Source organism: Plectropomus leopardus, chromosome 6, assembly GCF_008729295.1.
Source record: "Plectropomus leopardus isolate mb chromosome 6, YSFRI_Pleo_2.0, whole genome shotgun sequence".
In the NCBI taxonomy this organism is placed as follows: domain Eukaryota; kingdom Metazoa; phylum Chordata; class Actinopteri; order Perciformes; family Serranidae; genus Plectropomus; species Plectropomus leopardus.
The window spans coordinates 13,281,583-13,305,878 of NC_056468.1; the positions used below are offsets into that span (position 1 = coordinate 13,281,583).

The 24,296-nt window shown below is 39.5% G+C and overlaps 1 protein-coding gene across 2 annotated transcripts; it reads left to right on the forward strand.

Annotated features, from left to right (window-relative positions):
* The first annotated feature begins 3,290 nt into the window (after positions 1-3,290).
* Positions 3,291-23,144, forward strand: inpp5l (inositol polyphosphate-5-phosphatase L). 2 transcript variants are annotated; one of them, XM_042488293.1, is made up of 16 exons: positions 3,291-3,773; positions 8,259-8,300; positions 9,390-9,490; positions 10,591-10,678; positions 14,225-14,288; positions 14,901-15,004; positions 15,301-15,353; positions 16,732-16,851; positions 17,149-17,233; positions 17,334-17,429; positions 17,514-17,588; positions 17,931-18,004; positions 18,779-18,890; positions 19,415-19,483; positions 19,564-19,639; positions 21,189-23,144. In XM_042488293.1, exons 1-15 carry the CDS (start codon positions 3,714-3,716, stop codon positions 19,603-19,605), a joined length of 1,185 nt encoding a protein of 394 aa, XP_042344227.1. In that variant the 5' UTR covers positions 3,291-3,713; the 3' UTR covers positions 19,606-19,639; positions 21,189-23,144. The 2 variants fall into 2 exon arrangements, with proteins under 2 accessions (XP_042344227.1, XP_042344226.1); XM_042488292.1 differs by having other exon boundaries at positions 3,292-3,773; positions 19,564-19,623.
* The last annotated feature ends 1,152 nt before the right edge of the window (positions 23,145-24,296 follow it).

The following is a 24,296-nucleotide window of genomic DNA, read 5'->3' on the forward strand; positions in this document are numbered from 1 at the left end:
CTGTTGACTTATGGTCTTTTCTGCTGTAGGCACCAAGGCGTGATAAAATTACAGAAACGTGAAACCAGAAGTCCCATGACATGGCTGCAGCAGGTGAATGTTATCCTTTTTCCACCAAATCATTTCTGGTTTTTGGACCAGTTCTGGTTAAGAGTCTTGGACCCTTGGCTCATTGCACCAGTTTTGATCAGAACCATTGTAATCAAACGTGTTTGTTTCAAAACAGTGCACAAACAATAGTAGCAAGATGGCATATCACATTGACTACCTGTAATCTTTTGGTCTGATATTAGAGATATTCGTTTTTATCCAAAAACAAGAATGAACAATCTACTAATGTAGCCACTCTCCACTTTTTTTTTGTCTTCACTCTCCATTCTCTCTTTCTAAACTGTAGAAAATGACATGCCGATTTCATCACAGCTCACACTTCAGGTCATGGAGAACCTGCTATAATTTGGTTCCAATTGGGAACAAAAATTTTTGGGTTCTTAACCTATTTATTTTTGGTCAAAATTCTCTTAACAGTTTAAAATTAGGTGCAGGAACAGAATCCTGTTCAACATTTGTGTAAAAGGGGTATGTTTACAATATTTCAGATACTCTTGAAAAACTTCAGAGTATTTGAAGGAAATTTCTGTCTGCTGTCTTCATTACTTTTCTATGAATACCCCTTGTAGTTTGAAGTTGCCATTAAAAATACTTTATAGAAATTGCAAAAACATTGAATCAAAATTTTAAAATTCAAAAAAAAGCAGCCATAGGAAATCAAACTAAACAATTGATCTTAAAAGTTTAGGGTGAGCCAAACATATTTAAATTGCAACATGTCCCACTGCTAAACATTTGCCTTTAAGTTCAATGTGCTATAAATTACACGGACTAATACGTTTGTGTTTTTTTGAGTTTTTACCACTTTTATTTCATCCTATGTATGTCATTTAAAAGTTTAAATTATGTTTCTTTAATTGGCAAATATTTTCCCAAATCAAACATTTTTCTTTTGATATTTTTTAGAATGTAATGTTTTTGCTGTAAACAGTACTGCTTTAATTAGCTGCTGCTTTTTGTGCTATTCTTGGCAAGCCGGGACATTTCCTGTCTGATTTATCATCCAGAAGGCACCAAGCTGCTATAAGACAGTCTGGCATGAGGATTTAGGGCTTTATTTTGAACATCATATTTTTTGCATTTATCCCCTAGCATACAATGTACTCAGGATCCAGTCTAAATAATACCTATTTACATGGATGTATGCTGCTGATTCTTTTGGCAGCACTTCATCCAAAACCCAGGGCTCCTCTCCCGGCTGCAATAAACCACTGCCTCCATCCTTTCAGAGAAGTTTCCCCTTTAACTGTGTTTGTTTCCAAACCGGTGATGGACATGGCAGCATTCTTTTGCATCTCTGTTGTAATAGGTTCAAATGGATCTGTTGACGTTAGAGAATAAAGCACACAATGCTCAGGGGAGGAGTAAGAGGAAGCAGGGAGAAGAGCTCTAAAGGCTGGCTGTGAAAACCATGCCATGGTTGAACAGCACACTAACAGCACTATGGAGAGCCAGAGTTGGGCCCCCCAGCATGCTTTGCTTTACCCTGGGCTGGATGCCACAAATCCACCAACTCCAAATAAGACTTTTACAGCTCTGTGCTCTGCTGCGCATAGAAAGCTACTGTAGCATGTTGTAAAATATTGCGGTTACTCTGCTGTTGTCATGGCTGGAAATTGTAGGAGTTGTGCCGTTAAGAGAACATGACTAACCTTTAAGTCATGCACATTAAAAAGAAACCACTCCCAGTGATATGCTGGCTTTACACAACAGCAGCACATGGGCTGTACAGTTGTTGCATTATATGTGAAGGTGATAGTGGTGATGAGGCAAATAAAAAGTTTAAGCCCCCTCCTGTTATATATCTGTGTGAGGCTTTCCAGTTGCAAGACAGCTAGGGAGGGAAACAGTTTAAACAAAAGCAGAGTTTTTTTGTTGTTTTTTTTTTTTATTGAGAGAAAGGATTTTCTCAGAAAGAAAATGACTGACTTCCTGTTGAGCATACAAAGAGGCTGTGGTAATGTTGAGCACTGAGTTAACAGTCCTTTTATGTGTTTTTAGTGTCCTTGGGGAGTTAAAGAGGAACTATGGCTAAAATTTTCGAAATTCAGAAGTATTATTCCTATGGTCTCAGACACTACTACTTACAAGTATAAGTAAACATGGCCAACTCTCGACCAAATATGAAAACTATAGTGTTAAAACTCAAATTTGTGATGCCGTAGGGCATTAAGTTTGGAACTGCTCCATAGACAATTTATTGGTAAAGATGTTACAGACCGAATCACTGTGACACCATGCTAACAACAACAATCACTTTGCTGTAGGCATTTTGAAAAATTAACCTCAAGAAGACCCATGCACAAATGTGTTAACCACATTAAACACATTCGGAAAAAAAAAATATCTCTGCTTGCAACTGAGTTGGGGGTGTTACTTTTTGACCTTGCCTTGTAAAACAGTATCCAATATAGGGCAGGGATACTTAATTTGCTTTGCTTTGGGGCCACTTTTGCAAAATGACAGGAGGCCAGGGGCCAGTCACAGCAGCCCCATACATGTTTCTAGAATTGTAATACATTCCTTGGATTTTAGGATGTTTCTAGAATTTTTGGATTTTTCTAGGATTTTAGGACTGTTTTTTTTTTTAATTTAAGGATGTTTCTAGGATATTATGACATTTCAAGGATTTTAGGACACTTCTAGGATTTTAGGAACTTTTCCAGGAGTTTGATGTCTTGGATTTTAGGACATTTCTAGGGTTTTAGGGCATTTCCAAGATTAGGAAGTTTTTAGGATTTTAGGAGGTTTGCGGGACTTAAGGGCACTTCAAGGATTTTCAAGGGTTTTTGGACATCATGCACTTGGCTAGGGCCTCTGTAGGCGGTGTGGGGGATCCTCTACTGGCACTTCTTTCTGATAAAACAAACTCCCTGTGCAAATAAATTCATGTAGAAAAGGGTTGGGGGGCACCTGGCACCCTTTGGGTAGCCAGATTTGGCCCGCGGGCCACGGGTTGAGTATCACTGCAATGGGGCTTTAGGTTGTAGCAATAAAACTGGTTAAGCTAAGTAGATAATTTGCAATACTGGTGAAACACACAGGTTTCTATGGCTGTCAAACGTGGTGTTATCCTCAGAGGAGTTACACTTTGGAGCACGACGTTGACTCGGCGCTGATTAACTCAACATAAGGAAGCCTGCTCGCAGTAAACGAGCGGAGGCGGAGCACCGGAGTTGGTAACGCAAGGCTGACTGTAACTGCCTGGTCCGGTTATCTTTGCGTTTGTCAGGGCGACAGCAGATGCGCCGTCCATGCCGCTTTAAGTCCGCTAAGAAGCTCCTAGTCCAATTAACGGAGGGGAGGCGGAAATCCACGCATGTAGGCTATTAAACTAACTTACTGCTCCTTGGCTCGACGATGGATATGTGCGCCGCTTATGATGACGACCTGACACGACAGCCCGCCATAACCAAACAAGTTGGACCAGAAGCGACGCAGTACCACCAGCAGGGAGATGCCTGTGTGTTTTGAGCGGCGATAGTAGCGATTTGGGCTCACACATTAAGCCTGTATAAGCTCCGGGAGAGTATCTGTTATAGGCCTGCACGCGCGTCATTCGGCGGAGTTTCCTCGCGCTGTTGTGAAGGTGGATCGTTATCATGGAAACACACACTGATGTGCTGCTGGTCACCGCAAATGTCGGGTCACTCTTTGACAATGTAAGTAGACTGGTAGAGTAACATTAAAACTACACCGGGCTGCAGTGTTGCCAGAGGATTATACTTAATGCTGTTAGGCGGATAGAGAAATAATTAGTCGCGAGGCAACAGGAGGTGCGTTTTAACGTAAAGTTACCTGAATGGGCTCGTCTTACATCTTTGGCCGGATGTAACAAGTGTACTAACCTCTTCACACCTGTTACTGTGATTGTCATTTATTCGGCCTATGTTTTGTATCTAACAGTACACAGAGGACATACTCAGTCATGCTTTTTTGTCATGTTTTTTTCCGGTTGTCATGTGCTCAGTAATGTTCATCCGCCGAGGTTGATTTTAAGGAAAGCCACAAGCCAAAGTTGATTTATTATCACTCGTGAGATGCGTAAGTTTCACCTCTCACGCGACCAGCCTCCAGTCCAAGAGTACGCTTGTAAGGGAGTGTTTTTTTATTTATGTGGGTGTTGATGCAAAACAGTGGAGGCATGTCAAATAGTTTTTAAGCACTGGGGAGCGACTTGTTTGTTTTTTCGTTGCATTGACTCCACTACATACAGTTGATGTTAATATAAAAAAACAAATGTTTAGGTTGGTATTTGTGGTAGAGGAAGGGCTGTGCATTTTACCCCAGTCACTCAGGGAGGCTCAAGGGGAGAAAAATGTTTGGAGAGGATCAAGATGAAATTCTAAAAAAAAAAGTCACACCCCAGCCACCCCCTCCTTTGTTTAGTCCCCAAGAGGCCGATGTTACACTTAAATTTGTGACCCATCAGATACGGAGACACAAATGTTGACATTTTCACCAAATAATTTACATGTATTAGAAACTATAGGACCTTAAACTTATGTGTAATGTGTCAACGCTTTAATTGTTATTTATTTATTTATTTATTTATTTGCTGGGATATACATATGTATATGTATACACACACACACTAATCCTATATAACTTTATATAACACAATGTAACACTTTCAAAAGTTTTGAAGAAAAAAAGCACATTGATTAGTCAGAACAAAACAAGAAAAATGTCTATAAATAAAGAGTTTAAAAAATAACAAAGGGGGTCGATTCACATTAAACTGATGAGATTACCTGTCACTATGTAGCTTTAGTAAAACAGTAGTCTTTCACATGGATCTTGAGAGTCATCGGATTGTCATTTTAGAGTAAAAGCAGACTTTACGTGTTGACCACATGTTTTTTGTTTACCTAATAATAACTGTCTTCATTCGTTGTATTCCCCATAACATCCATGACATCTCATGTCATTCAGTACTCGGGTATGTGCGCCACCATAGTGGTCTTCTAGATGCTCCAAAATAACATTAGACTTTGCCTTCTTTTATTTACTTCCTCTCTGATGTGGATGTCCAGAATCATCATCACCTTGCAGCAGGCTGTTTGCGGTCAATCCTTTTTGAAAATTTCTGGTCATTTAAGGGAGGATCTGTGTTACACAATAGTTAGTTTAAAGTATCTATCAGCTCTTGTGGCATTACTACATCTCTATAATGTTATCTGAGTTATAGTTTATAACCTAATCTTATATGTTTGTTTCTTTAAAAATATATGAGATACCACTTTGTATAAGGGATTTAACACTTTAGTCTATAATGAAACTATTCTGAAGAGTGATTTTCAGTTTTGGGCTCTGCTGGGCTGACAAAACTTTTAGACATTGCAGGGAGGAGGGCCCTTACACTCAATGGAAATTTGGCTCAGGACCATGTTTCCGGTTGCCAGATCTGGCTCCAATGAAAACATGTTAGATCCCATTGTGGGAGATATGTAAACAGATGAATATCTTCCCCCAGGAGACTTGAGCTTTTCTACTGACTTAGCCTCCCCCCCCCCCCCTCCCCTATTTCTATAAACACTGCTAAATGTTCACCCAGGCTTCGGGATAAGAGCAAGACCTTAAGCACATCACAGGATAAATCCTATGGCTTTTACAGAGGAGCTGAGTGTCCTGTCAGAGCGGTTTAGCCAGTTAGCCCTAACTGCTACTCTGTGCCACTGGTAACATTGCTATGGCACACCGTAGCAGTATCTTGGAGATCATTGTTTCGTGTGAGCTTGTGTAATGACTATGTATAGACTCAGTTGCATTGAATAGACGTCATTGTTAGGCAAACTTTCCCCTTACACATACAAATGGTGTCAGACATGAGCATCACTTGCTGGAACACATTGATGCCAAAGACACATTTTAGCCAATTTTCATTACTGGACAGCTTGGAACAACAAAGCATTAACTTAATCACCATGCTGGATCCATTAACAGTTTCTTTGGAGCAGTGCTGCTGTGGAAACTCACTTAGGGCTTCTCTTGTTCAACGTGCTCGGTCTTGTTGCCTGACTCAGAGAGGAAAGCGGTTTTGTTGCTGCAAAGTGAAAATCCAATTCTTAAGATGTTTCAGGTTTTTCCCCTCAAATGTTTAATGTACAAACAGAATTGCATCTTGAATATAATTGCTGTATTTTGTCTGTAAATGATACTGTATATTACAGATAAATATGAATGAATCAGAGTTAGTAGACAGTGCTGGTGTTTATGTTCAGGAGCTCACAGTCTGTGTTTGTAGCCAGAACAATATTAGCGAGTCATCTCTGCCACGCTGCCATGCAAATACTCTATGCAAAGCCATTTCTAAGCTGGTACGAATACACCTGGCGTTGAAGAAGACAGCACATTAGTTTGCGACAGAAAACTACGAAAGGACATGTTCAGATGATGTTGTGTTGGTGTACTTTTTTTTTTGTCTTCAAAAAGTCAGAGAAGCCAGATTTAGAGTAAGAGAGGATTATCTGGTTTGAGAATCAAGATGCTTTTTTCAGTTTAATTGTGAGGTTATGTTTTATTTAGCATATAAGGGTGAGGGTATTTGTCACACATGTACAAGTGCTTTCACAATTCAATAAATTCAGTTATTTATCAATTTACAGCTAGATAAAGCAACACGGTGCGGCTATAATACTCGCAATGTAAAAAGAATTGTACCTGTGCTTCCAAACAAGGAAGAGTCTGCAATTAAGCCCCAACCAGATTGACAGATTTCTGTTTAGGGCTTCATAATATACATATATATGACAGTTGGCCACTTCATCTTTCAGGTTTACAGGTGAAAAATAATCATTTGTGAGACAGCCAAGCTTTTATCTGACGTTTTCAGGTGATTTGCTTGGTTTGTTGTAGATTTGTGATGTGCCGGTTTTCTTTGGCATACCTGGCACCTGACATTTTGGAGGGTCACCTTTTGCAGATTTTCTTTCAAGATGCCTATCGTTTTTACCATCTTGCTTGCGTATCTGTAACTCTGTGTCTTCATAGTGTCCCAGTTTCAGTAGTGCTGGACTGCTGGTGACTGACGTTAGATGAGAACAAGTCACAAATCTATCACTAAGTTTGAATGCCCTTGTCTCAAAATAACTAAAATAATGAATGTGGATGCATAATGAATAATGTTGGGTAACTGTTTCTTAATGTATGTATTTTTTCTTTTTTTCCAATTTAACAAGCAATTTGTTGTATTTTAGACGTATGCAGAAAGCAGCCTAATAGCAGAACTGTGAACACATTAATATAAGTTTGATTTCCACAGCTTTTTCGCATTTTTTCCTAATATTTCACAGCCCTGTAGCTTTTTGTAAAGTTAGGCCTGTCTGCATGCTTCACTCATCTGTTTTACAATATACTGAGCTGTCAAGTGGCCATGACATATAAAACTCAGTGTCAGGGATGATGTGAGGACGGTGACCTGATTATGACAGGGACAGCCGGACTTGGATGAGACTACATCCTGGAACATACAATCAGTGGAACAGACAGTATATTTTCAACTCATTCCCAGAGTTATAGCTCAGGGTATTTCCTTTCTGTGATTGATTACATCCTGAATTCCATTTCACCCGTTAACTTTTAATGCCATGAGACTATACTGTTTTTTAATGAATAAATATATATATATATATATATTTTAGGGTAGTATTCTTTAAAACGTTAAAACTGGCTCCTTTTTTCAGTTGGTAGAACAATTTGTGATTAAAGCTTGTTTGATCAATATTTGTGGTAACAACAGATTAATTGAATAGCCTATGTATAATGAGAAAGGAGTCGCTCAGATTGACATTGTTATGATAGAGGCATCACAGCGTCTGTGAACCACCAAGTAGCATTATCTAGCAATTTTTTTTAACATTAGCATGTCAGATAACATGCTGAGCTATTGTTTTTGCAGTATGTTTATATGTATGCTACAACAGTATGCAGCATAGTGTATGAATAATTAACATTGTGTTCAGTGGCTGGTGTTGTTTTATGATCATCACTTTTTTTATACGGTAAGAACATGTCAGTGTTGTGTTTACAACTTGTTGCACTGACCAGAAGTGCCCAAAAAATAAAAATAAAATGCAGGTTTAGTGTTTGATTTTTTTTTCAGAAATACTGCATGCCTATAATCTTTTTTCTTCGTCATTTTACAGGTGGGTGAAATTCAAAATGAATGGTTACAGGAGTTGTTTAAGGTAAGTTTGGCCTCTTCGTTCTTGCATTAATAATTCACAGTTTTAAACATTTAGTATTTCCACTCATCACTGGTAGTGTCATATAATTCCCTCTTAGATTTTGTGCACAGTCTGGTGTAGAGTTCCTGCAGACCATTAAAAAGCCTTAAAAGGCATTGAATTCATTAATCTACAAACAAGGCCTTAATTGGAATGAAAATGTCTTAAATCCATCATTCAAAAGCTTTTAAAATGCTAAAACAAGAGAAATAGGATTTAGGGATAGGAAAATATTTGTTAAAAAAGATTTTTTTAAAATAATTTCCCAAATGCCTCTTGCATTAACGTCACCACATCAGGATAGTGGAACCAACAACACTCATGTTGTGTTTCCAGTCAGGATGTTAAGAGCAATGTCTGCTAGCTAGCTGTCCCTGTACCCTGGATGACCTAGAGTAATACAGATTCTGTGATAATTGAGTATTTAACCACATTTTCACAGAAAAGTAAACCAGTTAAGGCAATACACATAAGGCTTGGCAAAATGGAAATCAAGGCAGAGTGAAAAATACAACATCGCTTAGAAAACAACAAACGGCAGGTATTAACCAATTCTGTCCTACCCTTGTCTCCAGCATGAGACTAAACAGTCCTGTACTATGTTACAGAAAAAAATGTGAGCAAAACTGTGCTAAAATCCAAAGTAATGCGGTTAGTTCATGGGTTTCTCGGTCTTAAATTCAAGTCTGAGTGGCATTAAAAAAAGTTTTATATATAACTTATTGATAGCTGTAGGAACCCTGGGCTGGTGCAGGTCAGGCAATAAAACTATTTTATATTTGGCTCTGGCCCACTTTTGCAGACTTCTTGCATCTTTACATCAGCGACATCTTAACATGCACAACAGTCTGTACTGGTAACCCTAACCCTGACTCATAGTTATCTGATAAGATAGTCACACCAGAAATGTAATTAATAGAAAAACTTCACATGACCCCTAATGGTTAGTTCACTTCATTCTGTAACACACACTGTTGACCCCCTTCACTCCTCATTACTCTGTAATGTAAGACCTGTGGTCTAAGACCTGTTTGTGTTCCTTTGTTGAAGACTATCCACAGCTACAAGCCGCAGTTCATCGCCCTGCACTTCCAGGAGGTCGGAGGGAAGGACTACATGGTCAACATGGGCCATGCCGATAACTTTTTTAGGTAGGAATGGTCCTACCTATGTCTTTGATGTTATCATAAACCTTATTAAAAAGAAAGTTCTTCTCTACTTGTATACATATAATGCAGCAACTGACAATTATTTTCGTTATTAATTGACCTGAATATTTTCTCCATTTATCAAGTAATGGTTTGGTCTATAAAATGTCAAAAAGCAATGAAAAATGCCCATCACAGTTTCCCAAAGCCCAAGATAAAATATTTAGATAGCTTTACTTTTTCACTGAAGGCTTTCAGACCCAATGATATTCAATTTACAATCACAGAAAACCAAAAGGCATTTACATTTGAGATGGTAGGACCAGTTAAATTTTGGCAATTTTGCATAAAGGTGTACTGTAAAGGAATTGTCTGCTACTAAAATATTTGGTCCCTCCTCCCTATACTACACGTACATTGCCTACACTGCAAGCTACTTTTGTAGCAACATTCGACAAAATGGAAATGCTGAAACATTAGCAAGCTAATTAAACTAACCGCTGGCAACTACCTGTCTGACAGAAAACAGGCCAACTCTGTATCCCTCTTCATCCCAATCCTCTCATTTAGTGCTCGCCAGTGAAAGTGAAAGCCAACAGCAGATTCACTGTCATTTTGAAACAAGCTTTGTCTTCTTGGAGTTTCACCTCACTATATTTGTGGGGCTTGTTTCCACTGTATTTGAGATTTTTGTAGCCTCTTAGGTTGCATGCTGCATACAGTTTGACACCTAGTCGCTGCCTTTTTATGAAGTCCAGACCTTAACCTGTGCGCTATGCTGAGGAACATCCTGAACACAGCAAAAAGAAGAAAGCAAATAAGCAAATACAGGCACAGAGTACACTTGTTCAATGCACGGCTGCATACTTTAAGTGGGTCATAAATAATTGTTGAGAGGTATCATCTTTTTATGAGTCAATAAATTTTCTTTTGGTAAATCCTGCATTGCATACCTTTAAAATAAACTGACTAGCAAAATTCTAGCCAATTTTTTTTGTTCACTGACTATTAATTACCTGATATCTCCAGGCATACATCAGAGGGAGAAAACTTTTTTGCTCTGTTCCCTAAATAAAAGCTCTGTCGTGCTCTGTTGTTTACAGGAGCATTGAGTCCAGTGAGCAGATGAGAGACTTTGACAGGGTCTGCATTTATGTGGACAACCAGTTCCAAACAGAGGAGAGCTTCACGGTAAGAAACACACCAGCAGTCTCAGAGTCAGAGTAGTTCACAAGTACTTCCACTAGGTGGGGTCCTCCTCCATGTTAGTGCTCAGAGGACGTTGAAGGTGTTCGATATTGAAAAGCTTCATGGTAGTTTGAGTTTATAAACCCCAGTTGAGCAATAGATGGCATTTTCATTTGTCATTATCTGTGTAAGATCATTTTGATTGGGAAACAGCCACCATCTGGCTGCATTTTTAGGTCATGTCAAAAAAGAAGTTGTGCCAAATCCTAATTTCTGATGTCAGTGTTAAAAAATATGGACAGAGTAGAGCTCCCTTTTCTTTTTGCAAAAAATAGAAAACCTAAAAATGTCATCAAAAATCAGAGGGATTAGACTCGAATTCGGTGTGCTCATAAAGCATGTTAAAGCAAATCTGACTGGAAAAAAGTTGACCTCTTGTAAACAAGTTTTTTTTTTTTTAAACAAGTGCTATCTTGGGATGACCAAGCAAAGAATGTTCTGTATGTGTTTTCCATTCCTGAAGAAGATCAGGCACAAACAAGTTAAATCTCACACTATCAGATCATACTGTAAGAAGTGGGTGTACAAATTTTTCCTGCAAATATGATTTGTTGTGTGTGTGTGTGTGTGTGTGTGTGTGTGTGTGTGTGTGTGTTAACGGCCTGTGTTTCATCCATCAGCGCCCACTGCACACTGTCAGACATGCACACCCTTATGTTAGTGACATAGATCTCAGAGATGTAGCATGAAACAATGTAGCAGCTACACAGTGTGAGCACAAACAGAGGAGACGTACTTAAAGACAGGTTTGTACCTGCATCTCTTATCGTCATCTATCCTTGAACCCAGAGTCCGACTTCATAAATGACGTCTGACCTGCTGCTCTTCACAGCCTGGCAGGACACTGCTGGGATCACGGGCCTGGTCTCAATCTCCACACCTGTCATTTTTCAAGCTTTCAGCTTCTTCTTTTTAGTAACCTCACGCAGTTCTTAGCATTTTCTTTGTATTTTTACTGTGATTCCGAGTTGCACATGACGAGTTTGTTAGTATCAGTTCACCTCAAATTCTGCCCTGGTTGGGACTAACACCTCCCCTGTTGAGAAAAGTGGCTGAGTGTTTCTTAAACTATTAACCCTTACTCCTCCCATGTGATACCCCCACATTGGACGTCTGACAGTAGGGGTCAATGGCTGCATCTGTAGACTGAAGGTGTGTGAAGTAAAAAGGAGAAAGTCAATGGCCAGGTGTGGGGGAGACAGGCCAAAGTCAATACATTTAACTCTAGATTAAAACTATTGATCCCAGCCCATTTGTGCACGATAAATAAAGTGTGAGGTGGGGGCAGTAGAAGACAGCTGGGACTAAGTTTCCCCTGCGCTCGAGTGTTCGCACCCTCCACTGTTTGCCCTGAGAGGGTTGCAGCCCCCCCACCCCTCCTAATGCCTCATTCTCATTTCGTTGGTGCCACCTGCATTGATTTTCAATTTGTTTCCTCCTGGCTGCGGATCATCAGTTATATGGCCAAGAGAGAGTTTGGGGGGTTCTCCTTTCAGAGGGGCTGCAGGAGTAGAGGGGGCAGACTTGCATGCATTCTCAGTACAAATGGTGTTTTGATAAAAAATCACTTGTAAGTCAATATTTTTTTATTAAACTGTGCACAAACCTGATTGATGAAGATAGGTGTTTGGCAGAGTATGTGGAGGAGAATGTGTATCTGTGTTTGAGTGTGTGTGTGTGTGTGTGTGTGTGTGTGTGTGTGTGTGTGTGTGTGTACTTTGCAGCACTCTTTAAACAAAACATTGCCACTTATCCAACATAAACTAAGCCATTTTTTTCCTGAGCCAATTATCAGAATATGGACCTTGTATCCCCTGCATGAATCATAATTTTACTCTTTTTTGTGTTAACTAAAAAATTACACGATAACTTTTTTTTTAACTTGCTCCTCAACTTGCTCAACAGCATTCTTTGGTCAGCTTTTAGTTTTAGCATCAACTTAACACCCCATCAGACCCGTTCAAATAATTCCCTGACTGGAAGCTTACTTTGGACAAGTTGGTCACTAATTGCCGCTCACAGAGACACTTCCATTTTATTAAATGAGGATGACTTTGGCACGAAAGATAAATGATCTCTTCAGGGAGAGATCTCTCATGCTCCGGCTGAATGTTTGTGAGTGTGTGTGTGTGTGTGTGTGTGGGAGGGGGTTGCATAGCGGTCCGTCACGCCCTGAGCCCTCAGAGCGCAGGCTGATTTTTCTTCGGCCTCCAGTCACAGAGGCAGCGTTGGCAGACAGCAAGCCTACTGCTTAATACCTTTTAAATTGTTTTAATTTTCTGTCTTTATTGATCTCACAGGGCATGATTAATCAGATCAGTGGAGCAGGCAGTTAGTACATTAAAAATTGTCAGCCCCATGTCAGGGATGATTGGGTGCTGAAGTGTGTGTATGCGGAGGGGGGGGGGGTCATGTGGATGTGTTGCGCAGTTATGTGTTTGAACGTCTCTATTCTTTAAAGTTTCATGTGTCTTTCAGAGAGTAACAATATACTGTGTCGCATTGGTTCGTTCAATACGAGGCTCACACCTCAGCTCACATGATGGAGAAATGAACTATTCAATTTGTCTTCTCAGAGGTTGAGTTAAGATGATGATTTTGATGTTTAAGTCTCATTGTTGTGGTAAAATACCTCTGAATAGATCAGACAGAGCTCAGTTATTCTAATTAAAAGCTTAAGCTTATTGCTACCATATTGAGAATTAAAATATGTATTGTATGAATTATGTATGGATTTTCTTGCAGGGTTCCCCTGGACCCTCAAAAGGTATTACATTATTGAATCTAAAAAAGAATCTATTTTAATTAGCATTAAAATATCTTAAATAGATCTTTTAAAAGTCTTTAAAATGTTAAGACTTAGAAATTAGGATTTTATGAAAATAAAGTCAAAATAATTGGTAACATCTTTATTTTTCATTTTTCCATTTTTTTTAATTGTATCGAATACCTCCCACATTAACACAGTGCAGATCAGGATAGTAGAACCAACAACGTTCACTCTCTGCCAGCTAGCTGTCACTGCACCCTGAACGACACACAAAACTGCAAATTCAACAAAAATTGGCTATTTTACCAAGATTTCACTGCATTGCTCTCTTTTCAAGACAAAAAAAGTTTGTTTCAAGAAAAATGTGGGCAAGATTGATTTTTACTCTATGTAACTGATGTTGTCTTATGTTTTTATTCTTCAGCTTTGGTTATTTTAAGTGGTCTTAAATTTCATTCTGAAATGCACTTAAAAGTCTTAAATCTAATTTTCCTTAAACTGAAGGATCCCTGTTCTTGTATTTTTTTTGCAGCAAGTTCCTAAAACTAAACCTGTCTACAGCAACATTAAAGGTGTAACTTCAATACAAATTTATTAGATCTTTATCAGGACTGAAAACTACTGCACTTTTGTGATTAAACTGAAACTGATATGTACTTTCTTTATGATATAACTTTTTGTTAGATAGAAATATCACATTTATTTTTCTCTCTCCGCAGGCTTTAGGGAGCATGTACTTCATTCACAAGACACTGAAAAACATCTATCAGTATGATTTTAAAGGTAAAACTTTACTTGTTATGCATGACATCTTGCATTTATCCTTATCATTCAACAGCCGTAATCATATTGTTTTTCTTCAACAAAAAAAAAAAACAGGTAATTTTAGGTCTCAACATAAACCACTCCTCTTGCATCCTGTTCTGTGTTGATAATGGCTCATAAATGGCTCATACCTTCAGTGGAATAAGAGCAATGTCACGTATGATCGGCAAAGCTCTTGTCATTGTTTAATATCAGGAACTTGAGGACAGTTCTCCGTGTATAATGACAGTTTGATGGCTCAGCCCTCCCAGCCAGATATTTGCAAAGAACCTGAATTTAAAGTGGAGCTGTTATTTTCCTGCTGCATAGTCCAGTCACGTTAGGCGTGAAAAAGCTCCTCAGAAAAGCTTATGGAAGAACCATAAACATCCTGCAGCTGCCACTGGCTGTGTGGCCCAAACCGATTGTTGTTCACCAAACACAGTCTAATGGCTCGCTTATAGATCCTCTCATCACGTATGCCGCTCTGATGAGGTTAACACCAGTTTATTGATTGCTGTTTGCATGTTTTCTCACTCTTTTACATGTCACCACCCCTCTCTCCCACCTCCTCCTCTCTCCCCCTCACAGTTAAGGATTTTAAAGCAGTGTCGGGACAGAACAAGCACGTGGGCGCTCTGGACGGGGTCACCACAGTGGAGAAAGAAAAATTCCCAAAGAATTTCTGGCCTGATGTGAGTATGTATGCATGAGTGTGCATCTGTGTATGCCTGCATTTTTTTTCTGTGTGTGTGTGTGTGTGTGTGTGTGTGTGTGTGTGTGTGTGTGCGTGTGGGTGTTGGGAGGGGTATGTTAGGGCCAAAGGGAGATGTTGGGACAAATGAGTCTACTGGGGCTGAAGGGGCTGTCTGCCCGCTCTGACAGGGAGATGAGACAAATTATGTGAAAGAATCAATAATTATCAGTTTGGCCCTTCAAAGACACGGCTCACTGCTGTTTAGTGACTCACTCTCATTTGTCTCTGTTGCAGTTCAAGTGGTCCAGAAAGGGCTTCATGAGGACCCGCTGGATCATACACAACCAGTACGTACCATGCGCTGTCCTCACCTTGATAAAAAAAGAAGTCAGCCTTGGACTCATCTCACTTTCACTTTTGGTTGTTTGTTGACTTTTGTGAAAATCAAGGTATTGGAAAAATGATTTTAATAAACTGTGATGTGACCATGATGGTACTCGGACAGCTTTGAAAGCCGTGTTCATCAGTTATATCCCCCGAATTCATTAATACAATGAAACCCTGGTTTAATTCAGTAGCTGTCAAAGTTCTCTGAAATGAGAGATGAAGAAAGGGAAATCAGGAATGACTTAAATCAAAGGACAGTCTGTTTCCAATTCTGACATTATTGTTGTCATTATTAGGCTTTTTTTCAGTAAAAGTGCCATACAGTACTCAATTTTTGATGTTAATAAAAACATCTATATTTATTTTTTTAAAACCTCACTTATGAGAAATATGACTTTGTTTTTCCATATAATTTTTTTTAATTTAAAGCAGCATTTTATTAATATTTTTGTATTAACAGATGATTGCACATTTTGTGGTTGAATTTGCTCAAAACAGCATTTTAGCATCTTTTTAGCTAATTGTTTTGGTTTTACAACCCACAACACATTCAGTAACAGTTGCTCATTCCTGCAGTGGCTCACTCTCACACCATCTGTTTTCTTATCACTACAGTCACTATTTTTGTTTGTGTTGTCTCCTATAGTATAAAAATGTAGAAATTATTTAGTTTGTGGACGTAACCATCCAAGTAAAAGTTATCAGCAACTTTACATTTATGCATAGCCAATGCAGCATGGTGCCCTGGTGCTGACTGAGACCATATGCTGAATGTAACTGAACTGTTAACTCCTTTTTCTGTAATTACAGTACCAAACAATATACATTTATAATGTATTTTTTGACACAACTGAATTGAAATTAAAAAAAAAAAAAAAAGAAAAAAAAAAAACCTAAATATGCACCAGAAACAAACCAGGACAACCACGCGATGTTGCTGCTGCAGCTGCCTGTGTTTTCTGACAACTGTAGTCACTATTTGCTGTTGTCACCTGGGGGGGAATAACAAAAGAAACCCACAATCTGTGTGCCACAAGATCATGCTGTGAGTCAACACAGCTCCATTGTTGGATGCACATTAATTGTTTTCCAGTGACAGCCAAAGAAAAGGAGCGACCGCTCGGCACAAAAGACAAATGTGCTTGTTTGTGGACTCAGCATTAACACGACTGCACTCACTGATAAGAAAGCTCCTCATGAGTGACACCCGTGTTGGCACACTCACACACAGACGCGTTCACCTTTCAGATGTCAGCCTGTGGTGTTATCAGAGTGTTTCCTGTTTCTTTCCTCCACCTGCTACATATCACCATATTTTTGTCACTGTGTTCCCCACAGAGGTCTGGACCTGGTCAATGTCCACCTGTTCCACGATGCCTCCAACCTCATTGCCTGCAACTCCAGTCCTTCCATTTACTCAGCCAACCGCAAAAACGCTCTCAGATATGTCATCAACAGGTCCGATTTTCAGCTCTACACAACCGTGACAACATGACATGCAAAATGCACGAGATGATTACAAATACATGCCAAAAAAACAATCATCTTGTTTGACTGAATGTCCTCTATAAATGGTGTGTTTCTCACAGCCTGTGCTAATGTCATCATGTAAACAGGATATTTAAAGAATATGGACTATTCAGATGGACTATTATGAAAAAATCAGTATCATATTCTTATGATAGGCATTAACAGTATAGGAGAAAAATGCCCAAACATCTGTGTGTGATTCCTGACAGCGCTATTTTCCTCCAGGATATCAGACAGCCGCTTCACTCCTCTGCCTTTCCTCCTGTTCGGAGATTTCAACTTCCGTCTGGACACACTGAGTGTGGTCCAGGTATGTAACAACTTTTCTCCTGACACTCAGGTGATGAGGATGTGTATCAACCTGGTATTTTGTCTCAGACCTGTCCTTGTGTTTGTGTTTCTGTGAGTAGCATCTCTCCACTGCAGCAGATGTGCAGACAGTGAAGAAGGACTGCAGCAACGAAGTGGAGAAGATCATCTGCGAAGAAAAAGACAATGACCACCAGGTGATTAAAACCAGTCCAGTAAAGACTAGTGACAATTCATTTTCAGTGCTGCTTTCACTTCACCTGCTTTCATTTCACCTGCAGGTGCTGCTCCACATTGAGGAGAAGCTGTTTGCCTACCTACATCAGGCGGTTTTCAGAGAGGACAACGGCAGAGCAGTGAGAGCACAGTTTCAACTTTCACCCACACTGTTCTGAGCTCAGCTACACCGCAGCCTCACAGAAACGCTGTGTTGTGAATATAACCTATTGTACAAGAGGCTGCCTAGCAACAATCTGATATGTGTTCACAGATGTTAGATTAGACCCTGTCAGCGGAAATACAGTCCTATGAATGACATTACAGTAAATACAAAAGCTCGGAGGTAAACAAAACAGTGATAGCTTTGACAGTAAACTGGTTTTTCACCCGTGCTTAACTTGCACTCACTCATGTCACGCTTGTTTTTATTGTGTTGAGATTTCCGGCAGCGCTAATCAGCAATGACCTCTATCCCTCAGCTTCTGAAGTATGACAGAGAGGTCGCTGCCTTTCATGACATTATTAGTGAAGAGGACATCAAGTTTCCACCCAGGTAATTGACCTAAATGTTGCAGACATAATATGTATAAACTCCCATCTCTGTTCTTCTAGTGGACTGTATAAAGTAATGGGTCGTGACATCACCCATTGGTTTGTGGACCGTTGCCATCCTGGATTTTTGAAACGAGAGTTAACCACATTTCGATCGCCGCTAGTTTGTTCGGCAAGGTGCATTTACAGCTACGATTAACTGTGATAATGGTAATGCTAATTTTTGCCAACAAAACAAACCAAGCAAAAAAAACATTAAAATGCACTAGCATGAAAAAACAAAGGCCTTATAGGTGCTTTTAATACAACCTAACAATAAGAACACTCTTTTAAGCAACCAAAATGCCACAATTAACTTTTATGGACCTAAAACACACCAACAGTGACAGCTACGGCTATGCCAATACTCTTTGAATCTGTGGTTGCACTGTGGCTACGCATCAATTGAAGTCACCCACCTATCTCTTAAAGTCCTGCCCCTAATAATGCATAACCTAAGGCCTTAATAACATTTAAACAGGTCATGAACAGGGAAATAAGTCATAGAGGCCAAATCTGTTGTTGTTGTTTTTGTGCCAGGCTGTATACATGTTCATTTCACATGTAAAGTGGTCATTTTAACATGGGGGTCTATGGGGATTTACTCGCTTTCGGAGCCTCAAGTGGCCATTCAAGGATCTGCAGTTTTTGACACTTCACTGTTGGCTTCATTTTTCAGCCCCGAAGTTGCCCCTTGGTTGTTATGCCTTTAACACGCTTTGTGTCTCCCTCTCAGCTACCCCTACAGTGAAGAGTACACTAAACCGACCCAGTACATGAACACTCGCTGTCCTGCCTGGTGTGATCGTATCCTCATGTCACACGCTGCCCAAGAGGTCATTCACAGGGTCAGTCAGAGCTATTATTACTGCTATTGTATTTAAAGTTGCAGTTCATGACTTTCTGCATGTTCGCTGTTTAACACTTTAACAAAAATTAATGCAGGATTATGTGAAATGTTTGCAGAATGTGTTAGTGTCTATTGATACGCCTTAAGAAATCATAAATCATCTTTTGGAAGGAGTAGATGGTTACCATGCTCTGTTAATTTAACAATATGTTAACGTAGCAAGGCAAGCTTATTGCAAACAGGCAACCACTGCTTTCAGACAGCTGTCAGAAAGATATGATCACATTATCCTGTTTGAGGTGAGCAGGTTGTGTGTTCCACGTGATACATTTCCCCAGTCATTCTATTAAAGAGAATTAGCATAGAGTTTGCTAACTGTAAAACTATTGGAAAAACCCTGGTCGCAGTTCAGTGCCAAAAGTCGCACCCGTAATTTGTGCAAGGTATCATGTCGGCCAAGTATAAGGTGCATCAATGTATTTTAATTCCTTTATTACTGAAAGAGTTTATTCCTCTTTTCAGGGAGGTGACAGTGAGAAGAGCATCATTTACAACACAGTGGGTCCTAATGTGTGTATGGGAGACCATAAGGTAACACTTTGAACAGCTTGTGTATTGTGCAGGCAAACTAATTAACCATGTAGAGTAACTCCAGTCTGTCTTTCTTTTAGCCGGTTTTCTTGTCCTTCTCGCTGAAGACAGATGACCATTGACTGGGATCCTTCTCCATGGTAAGAACGTGTGCCGGTGAGTGTGTTTCTGTACTGTACAGCATGTGGAGGTGTACGTGTGTCTATGCTGTGATTCCAGAAGGGGGGATTCAGTGTATGAGAGCGATCACAGTAATCTTGCTCCAGTCCCCAGAGAGCCATAACCCAGGCTGGCCCATTGGAGTTGGGATATGAACTAAGATGAAGTGCCTGCGGGACACGAGCGCTCCTTTGTGTCCAGCGTTGTAGGACCACAGGCGATCAGCACCTTTCTCTGATCTATGTCTATTGAATCCTCTCCACTGTCACTGTGGCTACACACTAAGTGCATTGCAGCGCTTTTCATTAATTACCATCTTGATGGTCGACCGGAGAGACATGCATTGTGCCAGACAGCGTATTGGCATTTTTACGGCCATGAATTTTGTTTTGCTGCCGTTTAAATTTATTTTTTTAGGGATGGACTGCTTTTTCATGAGAGTTCCTTCTTCAGAGTTCTGCAGAGTGATGAGTCCCCGCGATGAAGGGACTTAGAAGATGCTGCAACCAGCTCGCTTTTCCTTTTGCGTCAGACATTGTGAGATGCAGAACGAGTATCAGTATTTCTCAGGCTACAATCTGTTAATAAAGAGTATGTATGTCACATATTGCATGTAGTGTACGATCACGTGGCATTAGCTAGCCATATTTCTTAAGGAAGGTTTGCTTGTGTGCCTATAATGCAGATTTCAAGTGCTTTTAATGGGCTCTGACTTAGTATTAAAGGAGAACTCCCCAAAAAATATAATTTATATAACAATGAACTGTCACACAACTTGTGCAGTATAATGCAAGTCTCATTTATTCAGTCATACGCTCAGTACTTCCCAAACAGACAGAACTTTCTGCCAGGGTACTGAAGTAAAAGTGAAACTTACCCATGATCTCTTTAAAGGCAGACTCCACTGACAAAAACATACATTTAATCCAAACTAACCCTTTAAAACACCAAAATCACGCAAGAACAAATTAACTGATCAAGGCAGTGGTAGACCAGCAGCTCCTGCTTCTGAGGTAAAATGACATTTTTTATCAGTGTAGTGTTGCTTTGCAGTATGGAGAAGTTTCACTTAAATTCAATTCAGGCTGTCTGTTTGGGAAGTATTAACCATATGACTGGACAAAATACACTTGGATTGTACTGTACAAGTTATGTGAAAGTTTGTGTTTTTATATAGTTTTGCTTTTGCTAAACGCGGACTTCTTTGACTGTAATTCGTAAACAATTTTCTCCATTTTTGGATTCTTTGTTCTTGGATTCTTTGTTGCAACATTTTCTTTATGAATTCAGCGTAACAAATGGTCATTGGGGAGGTGAAGTATTCCTTTAATAGTCATTTAATAGGGTAGAGTCTTTTTATAAACCCCATCAGTAAGATACTGTATCCCCACACACTGTATCCTGCATCTGCACTGTGATCTAAATGTAGAGAAGAATTTCCACGCTGCTTGAACAGAGTCCTGTCTGCAATCTAATCTAATCTCATTCATATGTTTGTGTTTCTGTTGATGCGTGTATGGTGTGTGTGTGTTTGTGTCTTCTGCAGGTCTATACCCACACCATCCTCACAGCTCTGCCACAGTATCAGTACCGTCAGCATGATGGTAACCCGCCACAATCTCACCCATCAACCAGCAGCGGCTCTCAACACAGTGTGTCCCCGCTGTTAAAACCCCGTCCTCACATCACTGGTGTCCCACAACTCACCGCCATATACTGTCGACCACAGTCCAAGTGACATGAGCACAGATTTATCAGCAGCTGTTATGGATTTCGGATGCAGTTTTCCAGATTCTCGACTCTCTCCCAGATCTTATGTCCCCTGACTAAAAAGCTCAGCGTCACAGAGGATGTTCCTGAGACGAAACAGTAATGTAAAGACTGCGGTGTGATTGTTTTTTTTTTCTTAAATACACCTTTTCATACAGGCAGTATCAGACAAACCCCAGCCAAGGCATCACAAATGTCCTCACTTCTCTTCTGCCCTAAATAATTTATCAAATCCCTCCAGACAGTGAATAAGAATCCAGCATTGTGAAACTGATCTAAATAATTATAGCTAAACATTTTGAAGAACATTTTTATGATTAATTTTGAGCCATTAATATTAAATGGAAAACAAACACACAAAAAACCATGGGATCTTTAATATTAAGTACTGAAGCAGTCCGACTGAGTATGTGGGCTTTTATTCTGAATTTGATGCCATTTTTAGTTCAGGTATTGATATTGTGAAGTTTACTATCACTGTAAGCAGGATTTTACACCACACTGAAACACAGTAGAAGAATGCTGCTATATCAGTTTCCCATTGACATGTTTGCTCATATATCATCTGTAGATAAAAGGACATCTCTGAAGGATATCAGACTTTTTAGCTACTTTCTCATGGCGGCTTTAACTATGGCTCGTATCTCATGGTCACATAACAGGATCGGAGGTGATTTTGATGAATGTATATGATGTAGAAATTACACTAGACTGCAAACAAAGGCCAGTAACATTTTTAAATTTACAACAAACCGGCTGCAGCTGTTTTGTCTGTGTATGAATGCTGCGGTAGGAGATGAATTGATTAATATAACAGCAGCAGAGTTTCACCATGTTCAATATAAAGTAACATTCTTTTGCTGTTTATCTTTACCATCAAATACCAAGTGCTTTATTTCACACGCTACAACTCAGCAGTTCTCTGTTTTGGGGTTTTTGTTTTGTTTTTATTTTAACTGTCCTCATTCGAAGACCGATTTCTTTACAGTTTGTCTGCACCGCACGACATCTCTTTCCTGAAGTTCTAGTTGGCAGCGACAGTATTTCATTGCCAAAAGAGTTATACTTTAGTGCTCACATGTTTACTTGTAACTGTGGTAAGAAGTTTGGATGTTCACACAGCTTCACTTCACAAACTTCTGTTTATACACAGAAAAAAGACATACGCACACACGACACAGGAGGCACTGTTTGCTTTTGAATTGATTTTTGTCTTATTTTGTATTGTTGGTTTATAGTCTCCTGCTGTAGCACCAGTGCTGTGTAATATTTTTGACGTGTGAATTATTGTTGAGATATCTTTCGATATGTCTATAATAATTACTAATTTGGAATAATTTAAAATATGTTTGTGGTTTTCATTCATCCTCTTATCCATCAGCTGGAGCCAGTCCCAGCCGACATGTATTTTAATTTTTTTGAGTGTTTTGTGAAAGTTATTTTGTCTTATACAGCTTTGGTGGAACCCTCCATATTTACACAAAAATACTTTTCATGCATTAATTCGCAGATATTCATTTCTCAGTCACGTGTGTGGGACTGAAGCCTCGCCATAACAAGATTAAGTTCAGTGATGCAAATGTTTGTGTAGATTGAACAGTTTTTAGCAGTTCACTGTTGATCAGTCATGGGAGTGAGGTGCATTTTAAGGCCAGTATTACATTCACATTAACTCTGGTCAAACACTACATCATTGTCATATTCCACTTTTGTAAATAAAATATTACCCTCATAAAGATGTTGAATTGTCAATGACTTTACCGTAAAAGCAGTGACACATGTCAAGAATATTTGACACTGACAGCTTTATGTAACTGCCAGTCATCATTTTTCAGTTGATTTGAGTCACGCCTCTGCTGGGAAATGGTGCGTGCCATGCATGACAATAAACACATTTACTTTGAGTTTTCACTTGAAGCTGATGAACCTGAATAGTTAGTGAAAGCACTGCATGCCACAGCTTGTGCACGCTTGGCTGTATCTGTAACGAGGAAAAGACTTAGATCTTAACAGGGCTGTCCTACAAGAAATAACAAATTATTTGTATTATTACAGCTTTTAGTTAGTTATATAGGCATGAAGCAAAATCTCACTAATGTGTCAGTCAGATTTATGAAGTATTGAACAAAGTAATGCAAAATGCACATTGAGCCTGCACTAACTTAACTGTATGTCTGTGTTATGCATTATTTTGTGACAGAAGAAAAACTGCATCCAAAACAGATTAGGTATTAAACCAGCCCTCTGAAGCTGGAATGGGCTGTCTATTTCAGAAATTTTGTTCAGATTGAGAGTCCTCAAGGGTCAACAAATCAGGAGACTGATTTGAACCCTTATTACGTTTCATTTTTTTGTGTTGATTCAGTGGTTGAATAGCAGCAGTTTGGAGGGAGACGTAAAACATGGATTGCCTCCTGAAAATTCATAAACCACCAAGATTTTATAATACTTGATCAATTTTAAATATTTGCCTTATCATAGCTCCAATGGTTACCATCAGAATGACAGAATTAGCTTTGTATGATACTCTATTACAGTGCTGGCTCACTTTGCCGTCAGCAGTCAGAGCAGATTATTGTCTGACAGAATCATCTGGCCTGACGTCTGAAACGTGTGGAGTCTAAAACACACTGAGCCCAAATGGTAAACGAGCTGCTCTGCTGGTATTGATTTTATGTTGTCGTGGGTTGTGGGGGTCATTGTCTTCAATTAAGCTACACCACACTGGTAAATCACACAAGATCTGACCTTTGACCCTTGCTCCTCTTTTCAGCGTTTGCTCCTTTTGACTCGCAGTTTCATTCTTACTGTCAGTTGACAGCAAACACACAAGCAGAACCTGAGCCATTGTTCAAACCTGGTAACTGATTTACAGTCAGTTATT

What these genes read in the sequence shown, in the direction of transcription:
- inpp5l (XM_042488293.1), top strand. Translation starts at nt 3,714, where the DNA reads ATGGAAACACACACTGATGTGCTGCTGGTCACCGCAAATGTCGGGTCA. An exon ending in TCGGGTCACTCTTTGACAAT is followed by an intron (nt 3,774 to 8,258) that starts GTAAGTAGACTG and finishes GTCATTTTACAG; the next exon opens with GTGGGTGAAATTCAAAATGA. An exon ending in CATGCCGATAACTTTTTTAG is followed by an intron (nt 9,491 to 10,590) that starts GTAGGAATGGTC and finishes TGTTGTTTACAG; the next exon opens with GAGCATTGAGTCCAGTGAGC.